The sequence below is a fragment of the Acinonyx jubatus genome, chromosome A1, assembly GCF_027475565.1.
Source record: "Acinonyx jubatus isolate Ajub_Pintada_27869175 chromosome A1, VMU_Ajub_asm_v1.0, whole genome shotgun sequence".
NCBI classification, from domain to species: domain Eukaryota; kingdom Metazoa; phylum Chordata; class Mammalia; order Carnivora; family Felidae; genus Acinonyx; species Acinonyx jubatus.
Genome location: NC_069380.1, coordinates 89453400 through 89471900, shown reverse-complemented (window position 1 = coordinate 89471900; position 18501 = coordinate 89453400). Strand labels below are relative to the sequence as shown.

Sequence of the window (18501 nt, the reverse complement as noted above, 5' to 3'; positions counted from 1 at the left end):
AGGTGAGGCCACGTGCACTCCGGGGCTGCAGAAGTGGAGCCCATGATGGCCTCGGCTGTTGGCACATACTATCTGTAACACACCACCTGGATCAGTGATGGCCATGGGCCTCCAACCAAGCCAGTCAGCCTCAAAGAGGTCCCATTTTTCTCTGGATTACCTCCTGGGAAAGTGGGCCAGCTCTGGTGCTGATGGGGCTACCACCACCCTGAGCCTGAGCCTGGAGTCTCCCTGCAGGAAGCAGGCTAGCAAATGAGAACTGGTGTCCATGTATGAGGGTCAGACCATGCACAAGGTTCCCCCTGGCACGTTAGCTCTGCTAAATTCCCCTTTTGCTTAAGCCAGTTTTGTCTGGGGTTTCTGCCACTTCACCCAAGAGTCCCTCACTGATGCAGGTTACCACCAACAGCACTCAATGTGGACAAAGCAGCTTTTTCAGTAGGTTTTTATTGAAATGGTTATATTAGCAAATCCCACACATACAGGTATACACTATCAGCATATAGGTATATACCATACCATTTCACTACTTAATTATACTTACATTAACCATATGGACCTAGGCCATTGTGCTGCCCAGGACATTTCAAAGGGCTTATAAGATCTGATTGCCAATAATCAGCTCACATTTTACTCGCAGGTAATCTGTGTTCTAGACAAAGTAACTCCCCCTACAGTGAGCCCCCAAATGAAGCAAATGATCGATTTTGCTTTTGGGCTATTTGATGTATGTTTTTTCTGGCACAAGCTATCCATTGGTGAGTTAAAATTCAAGTGCATAGTTTCCCTTTCATCCCTCAAGGTGGAAGATAAGTCATTTGCCACATTTAGGTATATCCCAAGCCTCCCCCACCCCAAATTACCTGTGCTACAGTTAGAAAAATAGTTTTGTATGCCATCCTCTGAGATGTTGTGCATAGTTAGCAGGAACCCAGAATAAGAGAGCTCTGTGAATGACCCAAATATGAAAGGGGTAACTTTAATATTTTATATGAGTACAAAAGCTACTGAGGGTCAAAAACAATTGTGACATATGTAGCCTTCAGTTTGGACCAACTCCTTCTCTTGTACAGGAAGAAGACTATTCTAGTAGGTGACGCTGTTCCCCATACCCCAAATAGCATTTCATAGCTTGGAGTCCTTTGCTTCTGTGATCACACCAGTCAGGTTTCCTTAGGCAGAGCCACAGCCACTTGGGAGTGGACCCTGCTTCTCGTTCTCAGCTTTAGACTTGGCTTTAGATTCTGGCCCCAAGCACCAGCCAAGGGCACCCCTACTCCAGTTGGCTCAGCAAGCCAGGGGGATGTAGGACACAGTGCTCTCTCTAGGAAGGCATGTGTCATTTCAGGCTGGGTACCCAGTAAAGGTACTGGGGACGCAGACACTAGCCACAGCTAGTTGACTTTGTCCACACAGCATACAGTCAGCAGGCAGGTAACCTGCTTAGCAACAGCTTACTTGAGTGAAGGGAAAGAAATGGCCTGGATATTAGAGTCTACTTATCCCCCACCCCACCTTTTGTCTTTACAGCCATCTCAGCTCAGTACCTACCAGTCACTAGAATGGTCCTTTAATATCACACAGTGTAAATACACTTGGACTTAATTGTGGATGAAGGGTAATTCTGAAAACAAATTAGGATCCACTTTGTGCTGGGTTAAATTTGTAAAAATATAGCTCAGAACGATCATCTGGGGCTTTTGACAGTTGCTGAGAGTCCTAAAGAGAGCTGGAGAGAGGGTGATTGTGGAGGGGGTAAGGAGCTGATGAAGGCCAGCCAGGGTTGCCAGATGACCAACCGACATGCGTCTTCCCTACACATATGCCCACGCAAGCGGATGACAGTGGACTGGTGGGAAATGAGCCGTTTCAGGCCAGCATTCGACTGGGCCGGGGATCCTCAAGGTTGTGTCCCAGGAGATTCAAGATCCACTGCGGCAAAGAAAAGGGTGCCAATGACTTCCTCCAGCTCTTGGCTTTTCCACCAAAGGAGAATGTGTGTGGTTTATAAAGGCGCTTCCGCTGATTCTCAACACCACCCTTGGCTTGAGCACCGGGGCTCTGGCAGCTGTCTCTGGGCCCCTGGCAACGCTCCTTGGGCCTGCCGTTTCAGAGAAACTCTTTCCTTTCAGGATGCCAGGCCGGTTGGTGCCACCTCGAACCTTGGTCTTTTGTGGTATATGCATGTAGAAGATTCAATGGGAGGAACTAGGAAAGCCCAGGAAGAAGGTCTGAGGGATTCCAGCAGCACTGAATCCTTCTGAAAGTTTAATACTCAAGTTTGCATGAAATTCAAAATTTTGAAAATTTGTTTTTTTTTTTTTTTTTTTTTTTTTGTCACAAAGTATCTTCCTTCTCCCCCAAGTCAGAGTGAAGAAAACAGAAAAAAAAAAAAAAAAAAAAAAAAAAAAGGCTTGAGCTAGAGTGAACTGCCAGAGGGCAAATCCCAGGTAAGTCCTGGGTTGTGGGCTGGGGGCCCCCATGGGGCCTTGTTAGACCGTGAGACAGTGAGAGCCAAGTCTTGGGTGCAGACATGTCATTCTTCTAAGTAGCTGAGGCTGCCGGCACCCCTTCCCCTCCACAGTCACTGGAGGCTGGCTGGTGGGATGCAGCTCTCGAGATCACAGGGGACTGATATCACCCCCTGCCTACTAGGGTGCCAACTGGGCCCTCCTTGTCAAGGCTCAGTCAGTGGGGATCTTTCAGGATATGCCTAAGAAAGAAGGCAACCTTTCTGACTCCACCAGCACCCCGGTGGAGCCCTAGAGAGGGGGCGGGGAAGACGCCAGCTAGTTAGGGTCTCCGTCTCGTCTCGGAGTAGGACATGGAGGGGAGGGGAAACCTTTCCCCCTTCTGCCACACTTGGCTCTTGCTGCTGTTTCGCAGGATGGTAAGCAAAGCACAGTTCCATGCAGCCAACACAGACACCTTACCTCTGTATCCTTCTTTCTGGATTTCCTCTGATGTTACAAGACTTAAAATGTGTAAGTTTCCCAGTCTTGCGAAACATCCATGGATGTCATGTGAACATATGCGCTCATTTTCTCCTTTTCCCACTAGGTTTTGGAATGATTTACCAACGAGGCCACAAGGCACAAGCAGACGCACCTCCCTTGTGACAAGTGCCCTTAGCAGGGAAGACACTTCTTTCAAGCTGTGGGTGTCCTAACAGTTGCCCTGTGATAATGATCCTTTCCTCGGGTGTTGGGAGTAGTGCTCAGGTCAATCAGTCCAAACTCTGTCTCGGGGAGTGAGTGAGGGCCAACTCCTCTGCCCCTCAAGCCATCACCTCCTTTCTTGAAGAGGGAAGTCCCACCCACTGGTTTAAACTAAATTGGTTGCCGACACCTGCTCCTTCTGCTCATCCCTTAAATGTTGGTGTCCCCAGGGCTTTTTCCCAAGCCTGGCTCTCATGTCACTGGGCAATTTCAGCCCCACTCTGGCTCCCACCATCATCTGAATGAAGGGAACACCAGGCCTGGCTGGACAGCCTCTCTGGGGAGTCTAACTGTTGTGAGTGTATATGTGTGTGAGTGCATGTGTCTTGTGTACACACCTGTGTGTATGTGTAGGGGTGTAGGGTGTAGGGAGGGAAGGAGGGGGAGAAAGAAGGAGAAGGGGAGAGGAGGGAGAAGGTTTGGGGCATCTGAGGGGCAGGGATTACATGGGGGCTACTTTGGTAGGTCTAGGTGACCTATTCCTTTCAAACACAGCTTCCCAGGAATTCTGACCGCCCTTTCCTTACCTCAGGCTGCCTGAGATCCAGAGCTACACCTCCAGGCCTCCCACTAGAGGGAGGTGGAAAGTGTCCCCACAGGGGCTCTCCCTGGGTCCCACCAACACCTACCGGGTCACCAAGACTGGTCACCTGGACTTCCTCTTCAGGCTGGTGGGACCCCGGGCTCGGGCCTAACAGTGAAGCCCTCGGCCCTGGGGCAGGCCTCAGCACCTGGGCATTGCAGTGCCTCTCTGGTCCATACCCTCCCCACTCTCGCTCTTTCCCAGAGATGTGGGCCCTCCCCACAGCCCCGGGAGTGAGACCCATGCCCTTGCCAGTCTCCTGCTCCTCATCCCTCGTCTTCATGGGGCGGGGCAGTGTGCATTCCCATCCTGCCTTCTCATGGCTGCCTGGTGCCCCTCCTTCTGCACCCCGGGGAAACCCCCCTCTCCATGACTCACCGTCATCGTATTTTGCCTCACAGCGCGGTTGGCCAGTGTTCTAGAACAGCCTAAGTCTTCATGATCCCCGGAGCCCCCTCAACTCTGAGTGTAGCAAATAGTGAGAACTGAATAAAGGTCTGTTGAGGAAATTAGCCTCGTAATCCTACTCTTTTCCTTATAAATTCTACTTCCTGGAAACCAGTGTTTTTGTTCCATGACATTTAGGAACAGCAACCGCTTGTCAGGTCGACCTGACATTAACACCACCTCCTTGTTTGCCTATAGCAGAACCACAGCCTAAGTGATAAAGGTTAATGGGGAGACAGCATTTTGGGAACCAGTTTCATTTAATGGGAGATCATGGAAAGAATGGGGTGTGAGGGGTAATAAGAATATGAGAAGAGTTTACAAAGCCCATAGGAAATTTCAGGTCAGTCAAATTCAGTAACCTTATTTTGTTTAAACCCTTAGCAACTGCGTGTTTTGGAAGCTGGGCTGCTGGGTGCAGCAGGGCAGCTGGCAGTACAGTCCAAATGGGTGTTCAGGGAAGCGCGCCCCTTGGCAGTTCCTCTGAGTCAGGCCTGAGGAGGGGCTGGGGAATGGAGCCTTCCTTCAAAAGCCGGCCTCACCAGACTTGGTGAGGTGTCTTTAACCACCCAGGAGTAGAGCTGGTCTTCCCCTGAGGGGGCAGAGGCCGGGAGCCCTGGACAGACACACTACCCACCCACCACTGGGTGATGCCATGCCTGGCCCTTCTGTTGTTTCCTGGCCAGTGGCCTCTTCCCTCTCCCTGACGGATCAGCAAAAGAGGGCTATGGGCAGTTGCTCACTCCGGAAGTGAAACACAACCAAATCCTAAGTGTTTGCATTTTAACTGTAACGACCCAATTCCTGGCTGATCAGGTGATGGTTATGGCTACCCCAGACCCCACTCCACAAGTATCCTGCGGTGCATGCTGAGAGGTCTGCACCGGGCACGGCCTGGGGACGGGGTGGAGGCCATGCTGGGAGGAAGAGGTGGGAGCCAGGCCCAGCTCAGAGCAGTCCGCAGGAGGGACAGAGGGTTTGCGGTGTAAGCGACTTGTTCCTCTGTCCCTTCTGTTCTTCAAATAGTAACCTTCCCTGCCCCACAAAAAAAACGTTCAGAAGCTATCTACACTTCCTGGCTAATAACCACTGTGGCTGTAAGACTTGGAACAACTGAGATCCTCATATGCTGGGGAAGAGGGTCTGGTCTCTCCATAACCCCAACCAGGCCTGTATGGCCAATAAACTGCTTCTAAACCTCGAACTTCGCAGAGGTAGGGGTGCTGAGAAGGATGTCTCACCCAGACCCCTACCCCGCTCTCTGGGGTCCCTGGAGTGGCTCCACAGAGAAGTCTCCAGCACCGCTGCCAGCAAAGAGGCTGTTATTTGGGACAAATATTGCTATTCCCGGAGTGTATGACCTCCACATAGAAGTTACTGTCTCTCCTGACAAAGGCAGGACGTTCTGTAGCCGAGCAGAAAAGTGGCCTCAATTTTTAGGGAAAAGGTGTCAAGCTGGGACCCAGAGCACTATTCTGAGTGAATTCCCCTGTAAGAAATGCCTCCTTGGTTATTTGACAGTGAAGGCGTGTCCTAGATTTACCAGAAATTCAAATATGTTTTAATATGTAGATATTTAGGGGTCTGAGTTTTTAATTTTTTCTCAGGTCACTTCATTCCTTTTCAGTAAAGGAATGTCTTGAGTAAAATTTAATGTCTATGCTTTTGTGAGACCATACAAATCAGAAGAGAGTGCCCTGCTGGGATCTCAGTTCTGGTGCAGGAAAACAAGGTCATGGTACAGACAACACGGTCAGAATTGAGCCATCTTCCCTGTTGGATGAGCCAAAGCAAACACAAACTTGGGTGTGTGTCTGGAACACTGAGTTCTAATCTCCTTGAGACTCATTCCCTCACTACAGAGCCAGTGGGGCAAACCTGTCTTTCTGAACAGTGCTTTCTTGAAACTGTTTATCAAAAATTTTTTTGTACTACAAAGACAATAAAAAGGAAAAAAAAAAAAAGAACCAAATAGAAGCCCTTGGTTAAAGGTAAAAAGAAAAAGCTGCTAAGACCTTAAAAATCCTGCACTGTTCTAGCCTCAAATGATTATGGACATAACGCCACTGGTCACTGGGAGGTGACGTTCCCAATGGCTATCACCACCCTGGTTCTCTGAGGGGTTTTGCTCGGGGGCGCAACTGTGTTTCGAGGCATCCTAGCAACATGTGATGAGAACAGACACTTAAAGGGGAGAAGCCAGCTGCACAGGGAAAAATGGCAAGTGTCCACCTTGAATTTCTGTTTTACAGAGTTAATAAAAATCACAGGGTTGAGGGGGGGGTCACAGGTCTGAGTGGTTTGCTGCCAGATGTAAGCATATGGAGGCTGAAGTTTCCATTCTCATAAGAAGGATCTAGGACCTGAACACATTTACATCTCTGTATGGCTCCTACTGATAGGAGAAACAGGCTGATCTGCAGTGTGTCCTTGAGCAAAAAGGAGGCGTCAATTTTACAGATTTGCTTGTCGTGGTTCTGTGCTGGGATTACTCTTCACGTACATGTTTCTTGTGACATTAACTCGATGTCATCCCCAGGCGTGTGGGGCGAGCACGTGTGTCCCTGATGTCCACCATGCTGGCCACCGTGTCTTTTTCTGTAAGTCCCTGTGCCTTCTTCATGCCAAGGCTGGTAGGAGGCAACTAGGTCAGACTAGTAAGACTGAAGAGGGGTGCTCATCTGGTATCTAACAGCAAGGAGGTGGTCTGATCTCAAGAAAACACTCAGAGTTGTTCTGGGCTTGACACCCATTGGCCATCACTCCAAGGTCATCCAGAGAAGACTGCCAGGCTGTCCTCGTGGGGCCCACCTCTCCTCACACCTCAGCAGATGCCAAGCAGACAAGTCCACAGGCCTCGGGGTCAGGGCCTTCAGGGCTTCGGTGGTCACAAAAGCACTCGGCCCCCTGTGTCATGCTCTAGAAGGGGGGCTGGAAATGGCAACGAGCAAGACTGCCCGCTCTGCACAGCCGGCAGCCCCACCGTGGTGTGCTGGGTGGTAGTCTCAGAGGAGGGACGAAAGGCAAGTCTTTCTCTCAGGAACCTTTGGCAAGAGGCTCCTCAACAGAAAGTAGGAGAAGAGACAGGAAGATAGAGAGTGGGCCACGTAGCAGCAACTTGTGCCCCACGTCAGTGAGGAGTGTCACCTGCAAGCTTAAGTACGCACTGTAAGTGGGGAGCACAAAAGGTATTTTAAAAACCCCAACATCACCCTGACACAGAATATGCATGTAATTACTCAGAGACATGTTTGCAATGCAACATTGACCCCTGGGCCCCTGCTCTTCTCCGGGAACAGCCAGGCTTGTTGGGACCCATGTTCCTGGCCCAGCTTTGGACAGGTTTTCAGTGCTCCAAGGTCACCTGGACAATAACACTGTCCTCAAAGCCTCACCTTGGGGGAACCTTGCAGTTTAACCCTGAGCCCCAATCTGTGCTTGGAAAGCCCTGCCATTCTTCCACAATGGACACTGACAGAAGAATACAAAATAAGAAAGGTGATCATAAATCAAATCACAAAAGAGGTGACCCCCCAGAGCCCATTTAGAAAAATCAGGTTTTGTTTTCATCATACATGTCCAAAGAGGGTTCGATTGTGGAGAATTCACTTTCATACACCAGACTCCGAGGAGACAAGGAGTTTCGATGAAAGAAGTGACCACCTGGAAAAGGAACAGGAAACAGACTTAATAGGTCATCAGGCCTCCATTTCCCATGTAGCTCGGAGGAAAGAAGACACATTACCTTCAAAGCATCATATTTTCTAGGAATCTCCATTTGGGGATCTTACCATGAGAGAAATGGAAAGGATTTGGGCATCCGTTAGTTTGAGCTCATTAGAAACATGTAAATCCCAATGTTCGGGTCCCTATGAGATTAACCCTTGGAGCTTTTGAAAGCAAAAGCTGCCTGGTGCCTTGCAAATATGAAGGTTTCTACCCAGGGCCTTGCAATCTGTAGAGGCCTCCTTCTGTACCTTCCACCTGAATACCTGTTCAGGGAGGAGCCTGGTATGTGTGTCTGTGTGTTCCGTGTGTGTGTGTGTGTGTATGCGCATGTTCTGTGTGTGTGCGCATGTTCTGTGTGTATGCTTCTAGAAGCACTACATGTTTCCCCTCCACTCCACATTTGATATACATGATGTCACATTTTATACATCTTTCTATTCTGTGTATCTCTTAACTAATCTTTGGAGATATAATTGATTTTATTACTCTGTCTTTTGACCTTCATACTAGCATTATAAGAGATCGATCTACTACTTTTACTATATGCTTGCTTTTACTAGTGAATTCTTTTTCCTTTCGTGTTTTCTTCTAATTCTGGCCTTTTCTTTCCTGCTTAAAAAAAAAAATCCCAGGGGCGCCTGGGTGGCGCAGTTGGTTAAGCGTCCGACTTCAGCCAGGTCACGATCTCGCGGTCCGGGAGTTCGAGCCCCGCGTCAGGCTCTGGGATGATGGCTCGGAGCCTGGAGCCCGTTTCCAATTCTGTGTCTCCCTCTCTCTCTGCCCCTCCCCCATTCATGCTCTGTCTCTCTCTGTCCCAAAAATAAATAAACGTTGAAAAAAAAATAAAAAAAAATCCCTTTAATATTTCTTATAAGGCCAGTATAGTGGTGATAAACTCTTTTAACTTTTGTTTGTTTGGGAAACTTTTTGTATCTCCTCCAAGTCTGAATAATTTTGCCAGATAGAGTATTCTTGGTTGTAGGTTTTTTTGGTTTTTTTCTTTCAGGACTTTGAATATGTCATGCCACTCCCTTCTGGCCTGCAAAGGTTCTGTTGAAAAATCTGCTCATGGCCTTAGGGGTTTCCCTTGTACATAACTATTTGCTTTTGCTGTTTTAAAAATTCTCTAACTTTAATCTTTGACATCTTAATTATTATGTGTCTTGTCATGGACCTCTATGGTTTCAGCTTGTTTGGGGCTCTCTGTATTCTGGACCTGGATGTCTGTTTCCTTTCCCAAGTTAAGAAAGTCTTCAGGGGTGCCTGAGTGGCTCAACTGGTTAAGCATCTGACTTTGGCTCAGGTCATGATCTCACAGTTGGTGGGTTTGAGTCCTGTGTTGGGTTCTGGGCTGACAGCTCAGATCCTGGAGCCTGCTTTGGATTCTCTCTCTCCCCCGCTGCCCCTCTCTCTCTCTCTGTCCCTCCCCCACTTATGCTCTCCCTCCCTCTCAAAAATAAATGAACATTAAAAAAAAAAGAGAAAGTCTTCAGCTAATATTTCTTTGAATAAGTTTTCTGTATCCACCCTTTCCTTCTGGGACCCCTTATAATGTGGGTGTTCATATGCCTGGTGTTGTCCCAGAGGTTCCTTAACCTATCCTTATTTTTAAAAATTCTTTATTATTTTTGCTTTTCAGCTTGGTTACTTTCCACATCAACAGTCCATTCTTCTGCATCCTCTAATCTGCTATTGATTCCCTCTAGTGTATTTTTCATCTCAGTTATTGTGTTCTTTAGCTTTGATGGTTCTTTTTTTTTAAGTTTTTATATATTTATTTTGAGACAGAGAGAATGCAAGCAGGGGAGGTGCAGAGAGAGAGGGAGAATCCCAAGCAAGCTTCATGCTGTCAGTGCAGAGCATGATGTGGGGTTTGAACCCACAAATCTCTAGATCATGACCTGAGCCAAAGTTAGACACTTAACTGACTGAGCTATCCAGGTGCCTCTTGATGGTTCCTTTTAAAAAATATATTAATATAAATTTTTTTTAATGTTTATTTATTTTTGAGAGAGACAGACAGAGTGTGAGTGGGGCAGGGGTAGAGAGAGAGAGGGAGACACAGAATCTGAAGCAGGCTCCAGGCTCTGAGTTGTCAGAACAGAGCCTGACATGGGGCTCAAACTTACGAACCATGAGATCATGACCTGAGCCGAAGTTGGAAGCTTAACTGACTGAGCCACCCAGGCACCCCTTGAAAAATACTTTCTATGCCTGAGGCACCTGGGTGGCTTAGTTGGTTAAGCCATTGACTCTTAATTTTGGCTTGGGTCATGATCTCAATGGTTCTTGAGTTCGAGCCCTGCGTCTGGCTCCATGTTGATAGTGTGGAGCCTACTTGGGATTCTCTCTCTCTTTCTCTCTTTGCTCCTCCCCAGCCTGTGCTCTCTCTTTCAAAATAAATAACTATGAAAAAAATATGCCTTTGTTGAAGTTCTCACTGAGTTCATCAACTCAGCTCTCAAGTTTGGTGACCATCTTTATGACTATTACTTTGAACTTTTTATCAAGTAAGTTACTTATCTCTGTTTCATGTAGTTCTTTTTCTGATGTTTTGCCTTTTTTTTTTTTAACATATCCCTCTGTTTTCTCATTTTGTTTGACTCTCTGTGTTTGTTTCTATGTATTACGTAGGTCAGCCAAAGTCTCTTGGTCGTGAAAGCAGTGGCCTTGCATTGAAGGCATCCTGTTGTGCCCAGTAGTGCAATTTCCCGGGTTAGCAGAGCCAGGCACTTCCGGGATGTCCTCTGAGTTGGTTGTGAGCACCCTCCTGCTGTGGCTAGGTCACAACTGCTGTGGGTGTACTGATGGGTGAGGCTGGCCCCTGGTGTGGGAGGCTGCAGCTGCTGCAAGCACACTGGTGGGCACGGCTGGCCCTCAGCCCAGCTGTCTGCAATGACTGGTTGCAATTACTGAGGACACACTGCTGGGCAGGACTGGCTCCCAGTGTGGCTGGCTGAGAGGTCAGTGGTAGCTTCTGAGGGCGTGCTGGTGGGTGTGATTAGCTCCCAGTGCAGCTGGCTCAGGGGTCCAGCCACAGCTTCTGGCACAGTGCTGGTGGGTGGGGCTGGCTTTTCCCTTTCTTGGGGCAGGAGCTGCTTTGCTGGGGGGCACTGTTTTTCACCAGGTGTGGTGTGGCAGTGGTCGCTTTGTGGGGGACCCTAGTCTGAACTGAGGCTGCCTGCCAGGTGTGGCAGGGTGAGATCTGCCTTGGCGGAGTGCCTGCTAGGGCAGGAGGGTTGGATGGGGCAGCTCTACAGGTGAAAACCAGGTGGGGTGAGTGCTGCTAGCAAGGTAGGTGGAGAGAACGAGCTCCCACAAGTGTCTGGCTAGCTAGGCTGAAGGAGGGCATGAAAAATGGTGCCCCAAAACACTTCTGTTCCCAAAGAAAGTTTCTGCAGATCCCTGCCCCTCTGGCACATGCCCTAAAATTAGTTAGTAAATCTTCACATATAACCTAGGTGCTTTTCAAACTGCTGCCTCTGTGCTGGGTCTTGGGCTGAGGTACATAGCATGCCGGCCTTTTAAGAGCAGTCTCAAATTCCTATAGTCCTCCAGGTGTCCTGGGGTCCCGGGTGTTGCCAAGTCTCCACTGATTTTCATAGCCACATGTTATGGGGGCTCATCTTCCCAGTGTGGGCCCTCAGACCCAGGGGTGCCGGATGTGGGGAGTGATCACCTCACTCTTCAGGGAGGACCTCTGTGCCTATTATATCCCTCCTGCTTGTGGCTTGCTCTGCTGGAGTCTGGCTCCCTACCCATGCTCTGTCCCTCCTATCCTCAATGTGATCTCCTTATGTCTTTATCTATGGAAGAGCTGTTCTGTCAGTGCCTGGACCTGTCTATGGAAGGGGGTGAGCACAGCATCCTCCTCCTCCACCGTCTTCCTGAGGTCTCTAGTAGGTAACCTTTTCATTTTGTTGATGGTTTCCTTTGCTGTGCAGAATGCCTGTATGTTTATTTTGCTAATTTCCCCATCAGGTAGTCAGTCATTTTTTCTTTTCTTTTTTTTTTTCTGAATAGACATCCTTTGTCAGATATAAGCACTGCAAGTGTCTTCTTCCAAAATAATGTATTCTGATTAACAGAATTTCTTCATTTTAGTGTGGACCACACTTTTATTTTATGGCTTTTTGAGTCCTGTTTAAGAAATCTTTGCCTATCCTAAGGTTTTGAAGATTGTTTAGAAGCTTCATTGTTTTGCCGTTCACACTTAAGTCTATGCTCCATTTCAAATTAATTTTTGAGTGTGGTATGAAGTTGGAATCAAGATTCATTTTTTCTTTATAGATATTCAGTTGACCCAGCACCATTTATTGAAAAGCCTGTTTTTATCTTTACTGCTATACAGTGCTACCTTTGATGTGAATCAGGTGTCGATAAAATGCATGGTTGTTTGGGACTATATACTGCTCTGCTAAGCTATTGTCCATCCTTCCATCAATAATAACTCAGTCTTAATTACCATACCTTTATAAAAAGTCTTAACATCATTTCTATAAGTCCTCTCACTTTATCATTCTTTACGATTGTCTTGCTATTCTTGGCTCTTTTCATTTCCACATAAATTTTATAAATCAGTTTGCCAAGTTACATGCACACACACACATACACACCCCTACTGGGATCTGATGAAAACTGCAGTGAATCTAGGGGCACCTGGGTGGCTCAGCTGGTTAAGCAACTAACTCTTGATTTCAGCTCAGGTCATGATCTCGTAGTTCCTGAGACCAAGCTCCGAGAGGAGACTGCTTGGGATTCTCCCTCTCCCACTCCCTCTGTCCCTTCCCAGCTTGAGCACATGCTCTCTCTCTCAAAATAAATAAGTAAACTTAAAAAAAAAAACCTTCAGTGAATCTATAGATCAATTTGGGAAGAATTAACATCTTTACAACATTGAGTCTTACACACTATCAACCTGGTATACTCATTTACTTCTCTCTATAATGCTTAATACTTTTTTGTGTGTAGAAGGCTTGCACATTTTCTTTTAGATTTATTCATCAGTATTTGATGTTTATTTGATGCCTTGGTAAATGGTACCTTTTAAAAATTTTCATTTTATTTGCTTATTGTTGGTATACAGAAGCACAATTAACCTTGCTAAATTTACTTATTCATTTTAAGAGTTTATTTGTGGAATCTTTTGGATTTTCTATATATACTACTATGTTGTCTATAAGTAGTGAGTTTTATTTGTTCCTTTCCAATCCTCACATCTTTTATATTTTTGGTTACTTTAGCATAATGGCTAAGACTGCTAATATGATATTGAAAGAGATAGTCACAACAGGTATCCTGATTTCCAATCTTAGGGAAAAGTTTTTAATATTTCATCATTAAATATGATGCTTGCTGTAGTTTTGAAAATACACATTATTAGGTTAAGGAAGTGTTCTTTTTCTAGTTTGCTGAATGTTCTTCCTTTCTTCGCTTGTCCCTCCCTTTCTCCCTCTCTGCTTGCTCTCTCCCTCGCTCCTTCCCTCCCTTCCTTCCTCCCTCCCTTTCTTCCCTTCCCTTTCCTTCCTTTCTTTTTTAATTTTAAGTAATCTCTACACCCAATGTGAGGCTTGAACTCACAACCCTGAGATCATGCTCTTCAGACTGTGCCAGCCAGGTGCCCTAAACGTTCTTTTAAAATCAGGAATGAATGTTGAATTTTTAACAAGTGCTCTGTCTATATCTATTAAACATGACTTTCCACTTTTATTCTGTTAATGTGTTGAATCACACTGATTTTCAACCTTGCAGTTTTTAAAAAATTTTGTTTATTTATTTATTTTGAGGTGGGGAGGGTCAGAGAGAGAGAGAGAGGGGGAGAGGAAGAATCCCAAGCAGGTTCTGCACTATCAGTGCTAAGACTGACGTGGGCCTCCAACTCATGAACAGTGAGATTATGATCTGAGCAGAAATCAAGAGTCAGATGCTCAACCAACTGAGCTGCTCAGGCTCTCCTAACCTTGCAGTTTTTAATGAATCCAACTTGGTTGCAATTTTTTCCTATTTATATATTGTCAGATTCATTGAGCTAATATTTTATTTAGTGTATTTGCATCTGTAATCATAAAAGAAATTAACCTGTAATTTTTCCTTTTTTTGGTAATATCCTTTTTTATAATTTGGTAGTAATGGTATACTAGTCTCAATGAAAGTCTTGGGAAGTTTTCTTCTTTTTCTCTTCTCTGGATAAATCTGTGTAAGATTGGTGTCATTTCCTCCTGAAATGTTAGAGAGAATTCACCACTGACACCATGTAAGCCTAGAGCTTTTCTCTGGGGGAAGATTTTTAAACTCCTGATTTAATTTATTGCCTAGATACAGAATTCAAATTTCCAATTTTTTCTTGTGTCAATTTTGGTACTTTGCATTTTTTTCAGGGGTTTGTCTGTTTCATTTAAATTTCAGAATTTACTAACATAAAGTTGTCATAATATCCTTTTATAATTTTTTATTGTAAAAAACACAGAATATGAAATTTGCCATCTTAACTATTTTTAAGTATATAGTTCAATAGTGTTGAGTGTATTCACATTGCTGTGAAACATATTTCCAGAACTTTTCATCTCGCAAATCTGAAACTCTGTATCCATTAAACAACTTCCTTTTCCCTCCTCCCACCAGCCCTGGTAACCACCATTCTATCTTCTATTTTTATAAACTTTATTATTATTTATTTTCATGCATAGGCTCTATAGTGATGCCCCCTTTTCATCCCTTACATTGGTCATTTGGGTCTTTTATCTTGATAGCAGAGTTTTGTTAGTTTTATTACTAGCCTTTTTAAAGAAACAACTTTGTGCTTGGTTGATTTTTTTCTATTGTAGATTTGTTTTCCATTGAACTCATCTATGATCTTTATTATTTTCTTCACTTGATTTAGTTTGCTGGTTTTTATTTGGGAGGAATGCTTAGAACACTGAGTTCTAGCTTTTTTCTGTTCTAATATATGCATTTTAGGTCACAGATTTTCCTCTAAACAACTTTACTGGTATCACACAAATTTTGATATGTCATATTTATATCCATATTCAATTAAACATTTTAAAATGATTTCCACTGCAATTTTTTCTCTGACTTATAAGCTTTTTAGAAATATATATATAGAAACATATATATATATAGAAATATATATATACATATCTATTTTAATATTTATTTATTTTTGAGAGAAAGAGCGCTTGAGTGGGGAAGGGGCAGAGAGAGGGGGACAGAGGATCCGAAGCAGGCTCCATGCTGACAACAGTGACCCTCACATGTGGGGCTTGAACTCACAAACTGTGAGATCACGACCTGAGCCGAAGTCGGACACTCAACCTACTGAGGCACCCAGGCGCCCCTAGAAATATATTAATTGAGGGGGCTTGGTGTGTTCAGTGGGTGGAGCATACACTCTTGATCTTGGGGTTGTGGGTTTGAGCCTCATATTGGGTGTAGAGATTAAAAAAATCAAATCTTAAAAAAAGGTAGTATATTACTTGATTCCAAACGTCTAGGGATCATTCTAATTACCGTTTCATTATTGATTTTTAACTTAATTTCACTGGTTAGAAAACATACTCTATATGATTTCAATCTTATATGTTTGTTGAAATTTGCTTTATCTCCCAGTACATGGTCTATTTTAGTAAGTGATTTATATGCACTTCCAACATCATATATTGGGAAGTTTATACACATCTGTTTTTAACAAGCAAATACTTGTCAAGGATCTAGATTTGAACAACACCATTAACAAGGATGTAATTGACATATATATAGCACTCATCAACTACAGGATGTCTGGTATTTTTGATGGCTTGTTGGACAGTACATATGAAAACTGTAGAGATAATCTGAGGCTGCTGCTGGTGGTATCCTCCTCTGGAGGATCTTCTATTGGGAAGGGACATATCACTTAGGCTATGGGCATATCCTTCCATCCAATTAGAAATTAAGCAGATTCAAAGTCAGGCTTCAATCTTTGAGAGGGTTAGTCAAATTCTGGTTCAACCTGTATCTAGTTCAAGGGTATAGCCCTTTGGGGATCCCAGTGGAAAGCCTAGGGTGCTTATCAGGGCTCCTTGTTCTAGGTGTGCTCTGAACTCCAAGTTACTGTCTCACAAGTCCAGTAAGACTGCCTGAGCTCTCCTCAGTCATTCACCCCCACATTCTGGTCACTTCTCAGCCATTGTTTACCAACTGGAAAATGCTTCAAAAAGAAAAGCAGTGTTGAACATTGGGTTCATATTGCCATACTTCCCTTTCCTCTGTGTTCTTGGCTCCTCAAGTTCTCACCACACTGATAGCTCTTCAATGCCTTAAAATAGAACATTAAAAAGATGCTTTTTCCAGATTCTCTGTTGTGCTTGGTATGATGTTGGAAGTACAAGCTAGTATGACATTAGCAGAAGCAGAAATGTGATCAACTTATTATTGATGACTTAGAGCCCCCACTCATGTGGCTTACAATCTTTCAGAAGTTTTCTTCAGAATCCTGAAATTGATTAATGCCATTAAAAAATAAGAGACTTTGTAATTCCCTGAAAAATGTAAGTACTTTAATTATTATGGTGTTTTTCTATTTGCTGTCTTACATCTTTCTTCCCCAATTAGACCATAAACTTATGAGTACAATTCAGATGGATTTTATCTCTGTCTTTTCACATTATGCCAGCAAATACTCTACAGAATTGAATTGATTAGGATGCACACTAACCCAATCACATCACTAATTTGTGTCCAGATAGTTTTAATTTGGAACTCCCCTAGCATGACATAAAGAGGGATTTTGCACTAAGAAACAGACAAGAGGGGTGCCTGGCTGGCTCAGCCGGAAAAGCATGATTCTTGATCTGGAAGTCATGAGGTTGAGCCCCATGCTGAGTGCAGAGATTACTAAAAGTGGTATATAAACTTAAAGAAAAAAAGGAAACAGAAAAGAAGCTAGAAATTAACCACCAATTGCTATTTCTGTGTATCATTGATTTTAGTTGTTATACAGCCTTTGTAAAGATTATAAAGACTTAAAACAACTGAAATATTCATCAATTGAGAATTGATTCAATATACAAAGCATCTGTCAATATTAAAGAGAATGAGGCAGACAGATCCACAGGCACTGATATGGAATAATCTCCAAATACTGGGCAAGAAGAAAATTATAGTCTATGTGTTCTTTTTTTGGCAAACCTATTGATTGCTTCCTGTATTCTTGGTCTCAAACTGTGTTAAGTACTTGTTTTCTGATTCCGTTCTAGCAAAGAAGCCTGTCTCTGCTTTGAAACTGCAAGCTTTTGTGAGAAGAAATTTTAGGCAAACTTAAGGGAGTTGTTGATGTAGTTGCAAAAAGGGAACAGAAAACTGTAGAGTAGAGCCATTTAGGAGAACCTTGCAAGGTTAAGCTGAAGACAGAAAGCATTCACAAAAGCACAAGTCCTAACTGCTTACAAATGTAAATGTTAGAGCATCTTGCGACAGTGTGAGGTCTGGAGACCTCTGGACTTAAATGGTATAAAGTTTTCTTCAATGATGTTACATTCATTCTTAAATTACCTGATGCTAGGGGCACCTGGGTGGCTCAGTCTGTTAAGCATCCGACTTTGGCTCAGGTCATGATCTCATGGTTTGTGAGTTCAAACCCTACGTTAGGTTCTGTGCTGACAGCTTGGAGCCTGGATCCTACTTCAGATTCTGTGACTCCCTCTCTCTCTGCCCCTCCCCTGCTTGCACTCTGTCTCTCTCTAAAATAAACATTAAAAAATTAAAAAAAAAATACCTGATGCTAATTTGTTGCTATGGATAACCGTATTCCCACTGTCATCTGTGGCCCTCTTCTGTAGCTATAAGGTAGGGATTCTTTTGTTTGGCAGAAAGGCTGAAAAATGTCTTTTTTTTTTTTACCTTTGGGCTAAAGGAAATTTAATAGATCAGTGACCAATTGATAACTTGTTCTAAAACTATGCGCAGAAGAGATCTTGTTGGGGAAGGACAATATGTAGATTAAGCTAACAATTATAAAGGTATGTATGAAAAAATATGCTTATATATGCACAAAATCTCTCTGCAAGTGCACACGTAAAACTTAGGCAACAGAGATTGCTGGGAGAAGACTGAGGACTGCATCAGAGTGGGAGGAAGATGTACCTTCACCTTATACCCTTTTGTACTATTTTGACATTTTTTTTTTTTTACCATTTGCATTTTATTCAGGAAAATAAGATGATTTTTAAGTACAAGAAAAAGGGTTGAAGGGGGAAATTTTAAATTTATGTATAATTTCACAACAATACTGCAAGACAGATGTGTTATTCTTATTTCAGAGAGAGGAAAATGGATGCTCAGAGGTGAAATAACTACCTCAAAATCATAGAGCTAGAGCTGAAATCCAGGTAAAGCAGAATCCAAAGCAAAGGCATCTTTCAGTTTTGTACTCTTAAATGTTTATTTATATGTGCTGAGAGAGAGAGAGAGAGAGAGAGAGAGAGAGGGAGAGAGAAAGAGTACGAGGAGGCAGAGACAGAGTGAGATAAAATCCCAAGCAGGCTT

The 18501-nt window shown here is 44.1% G+C and overlaps 1 protein-coding gene across 1 annotated transcript in view; it reads right to left on the bottom strand.

Annotated features, from left to right (window-relative positions):
* Nucleotides 1-431: 431 nt before the first annotated feature.
* The window catches only part of RNF130 (ring finger protein 130), a 135255-nt gene continuing 117185 nt past the window's right edge, over nt 432-18501 (bottom strand). The window contains exon 8 of the mRNA XM_027076944.2: nt 432-7911. Within this exon, the coding sequence (XP_026932745.2) occupies nt 7802-7911 (110 nt within the window). The 3' untranslated portion in view covers nt 432-7801. The remainder of the gene's footprint in view (nt 7912-18501) is intronic.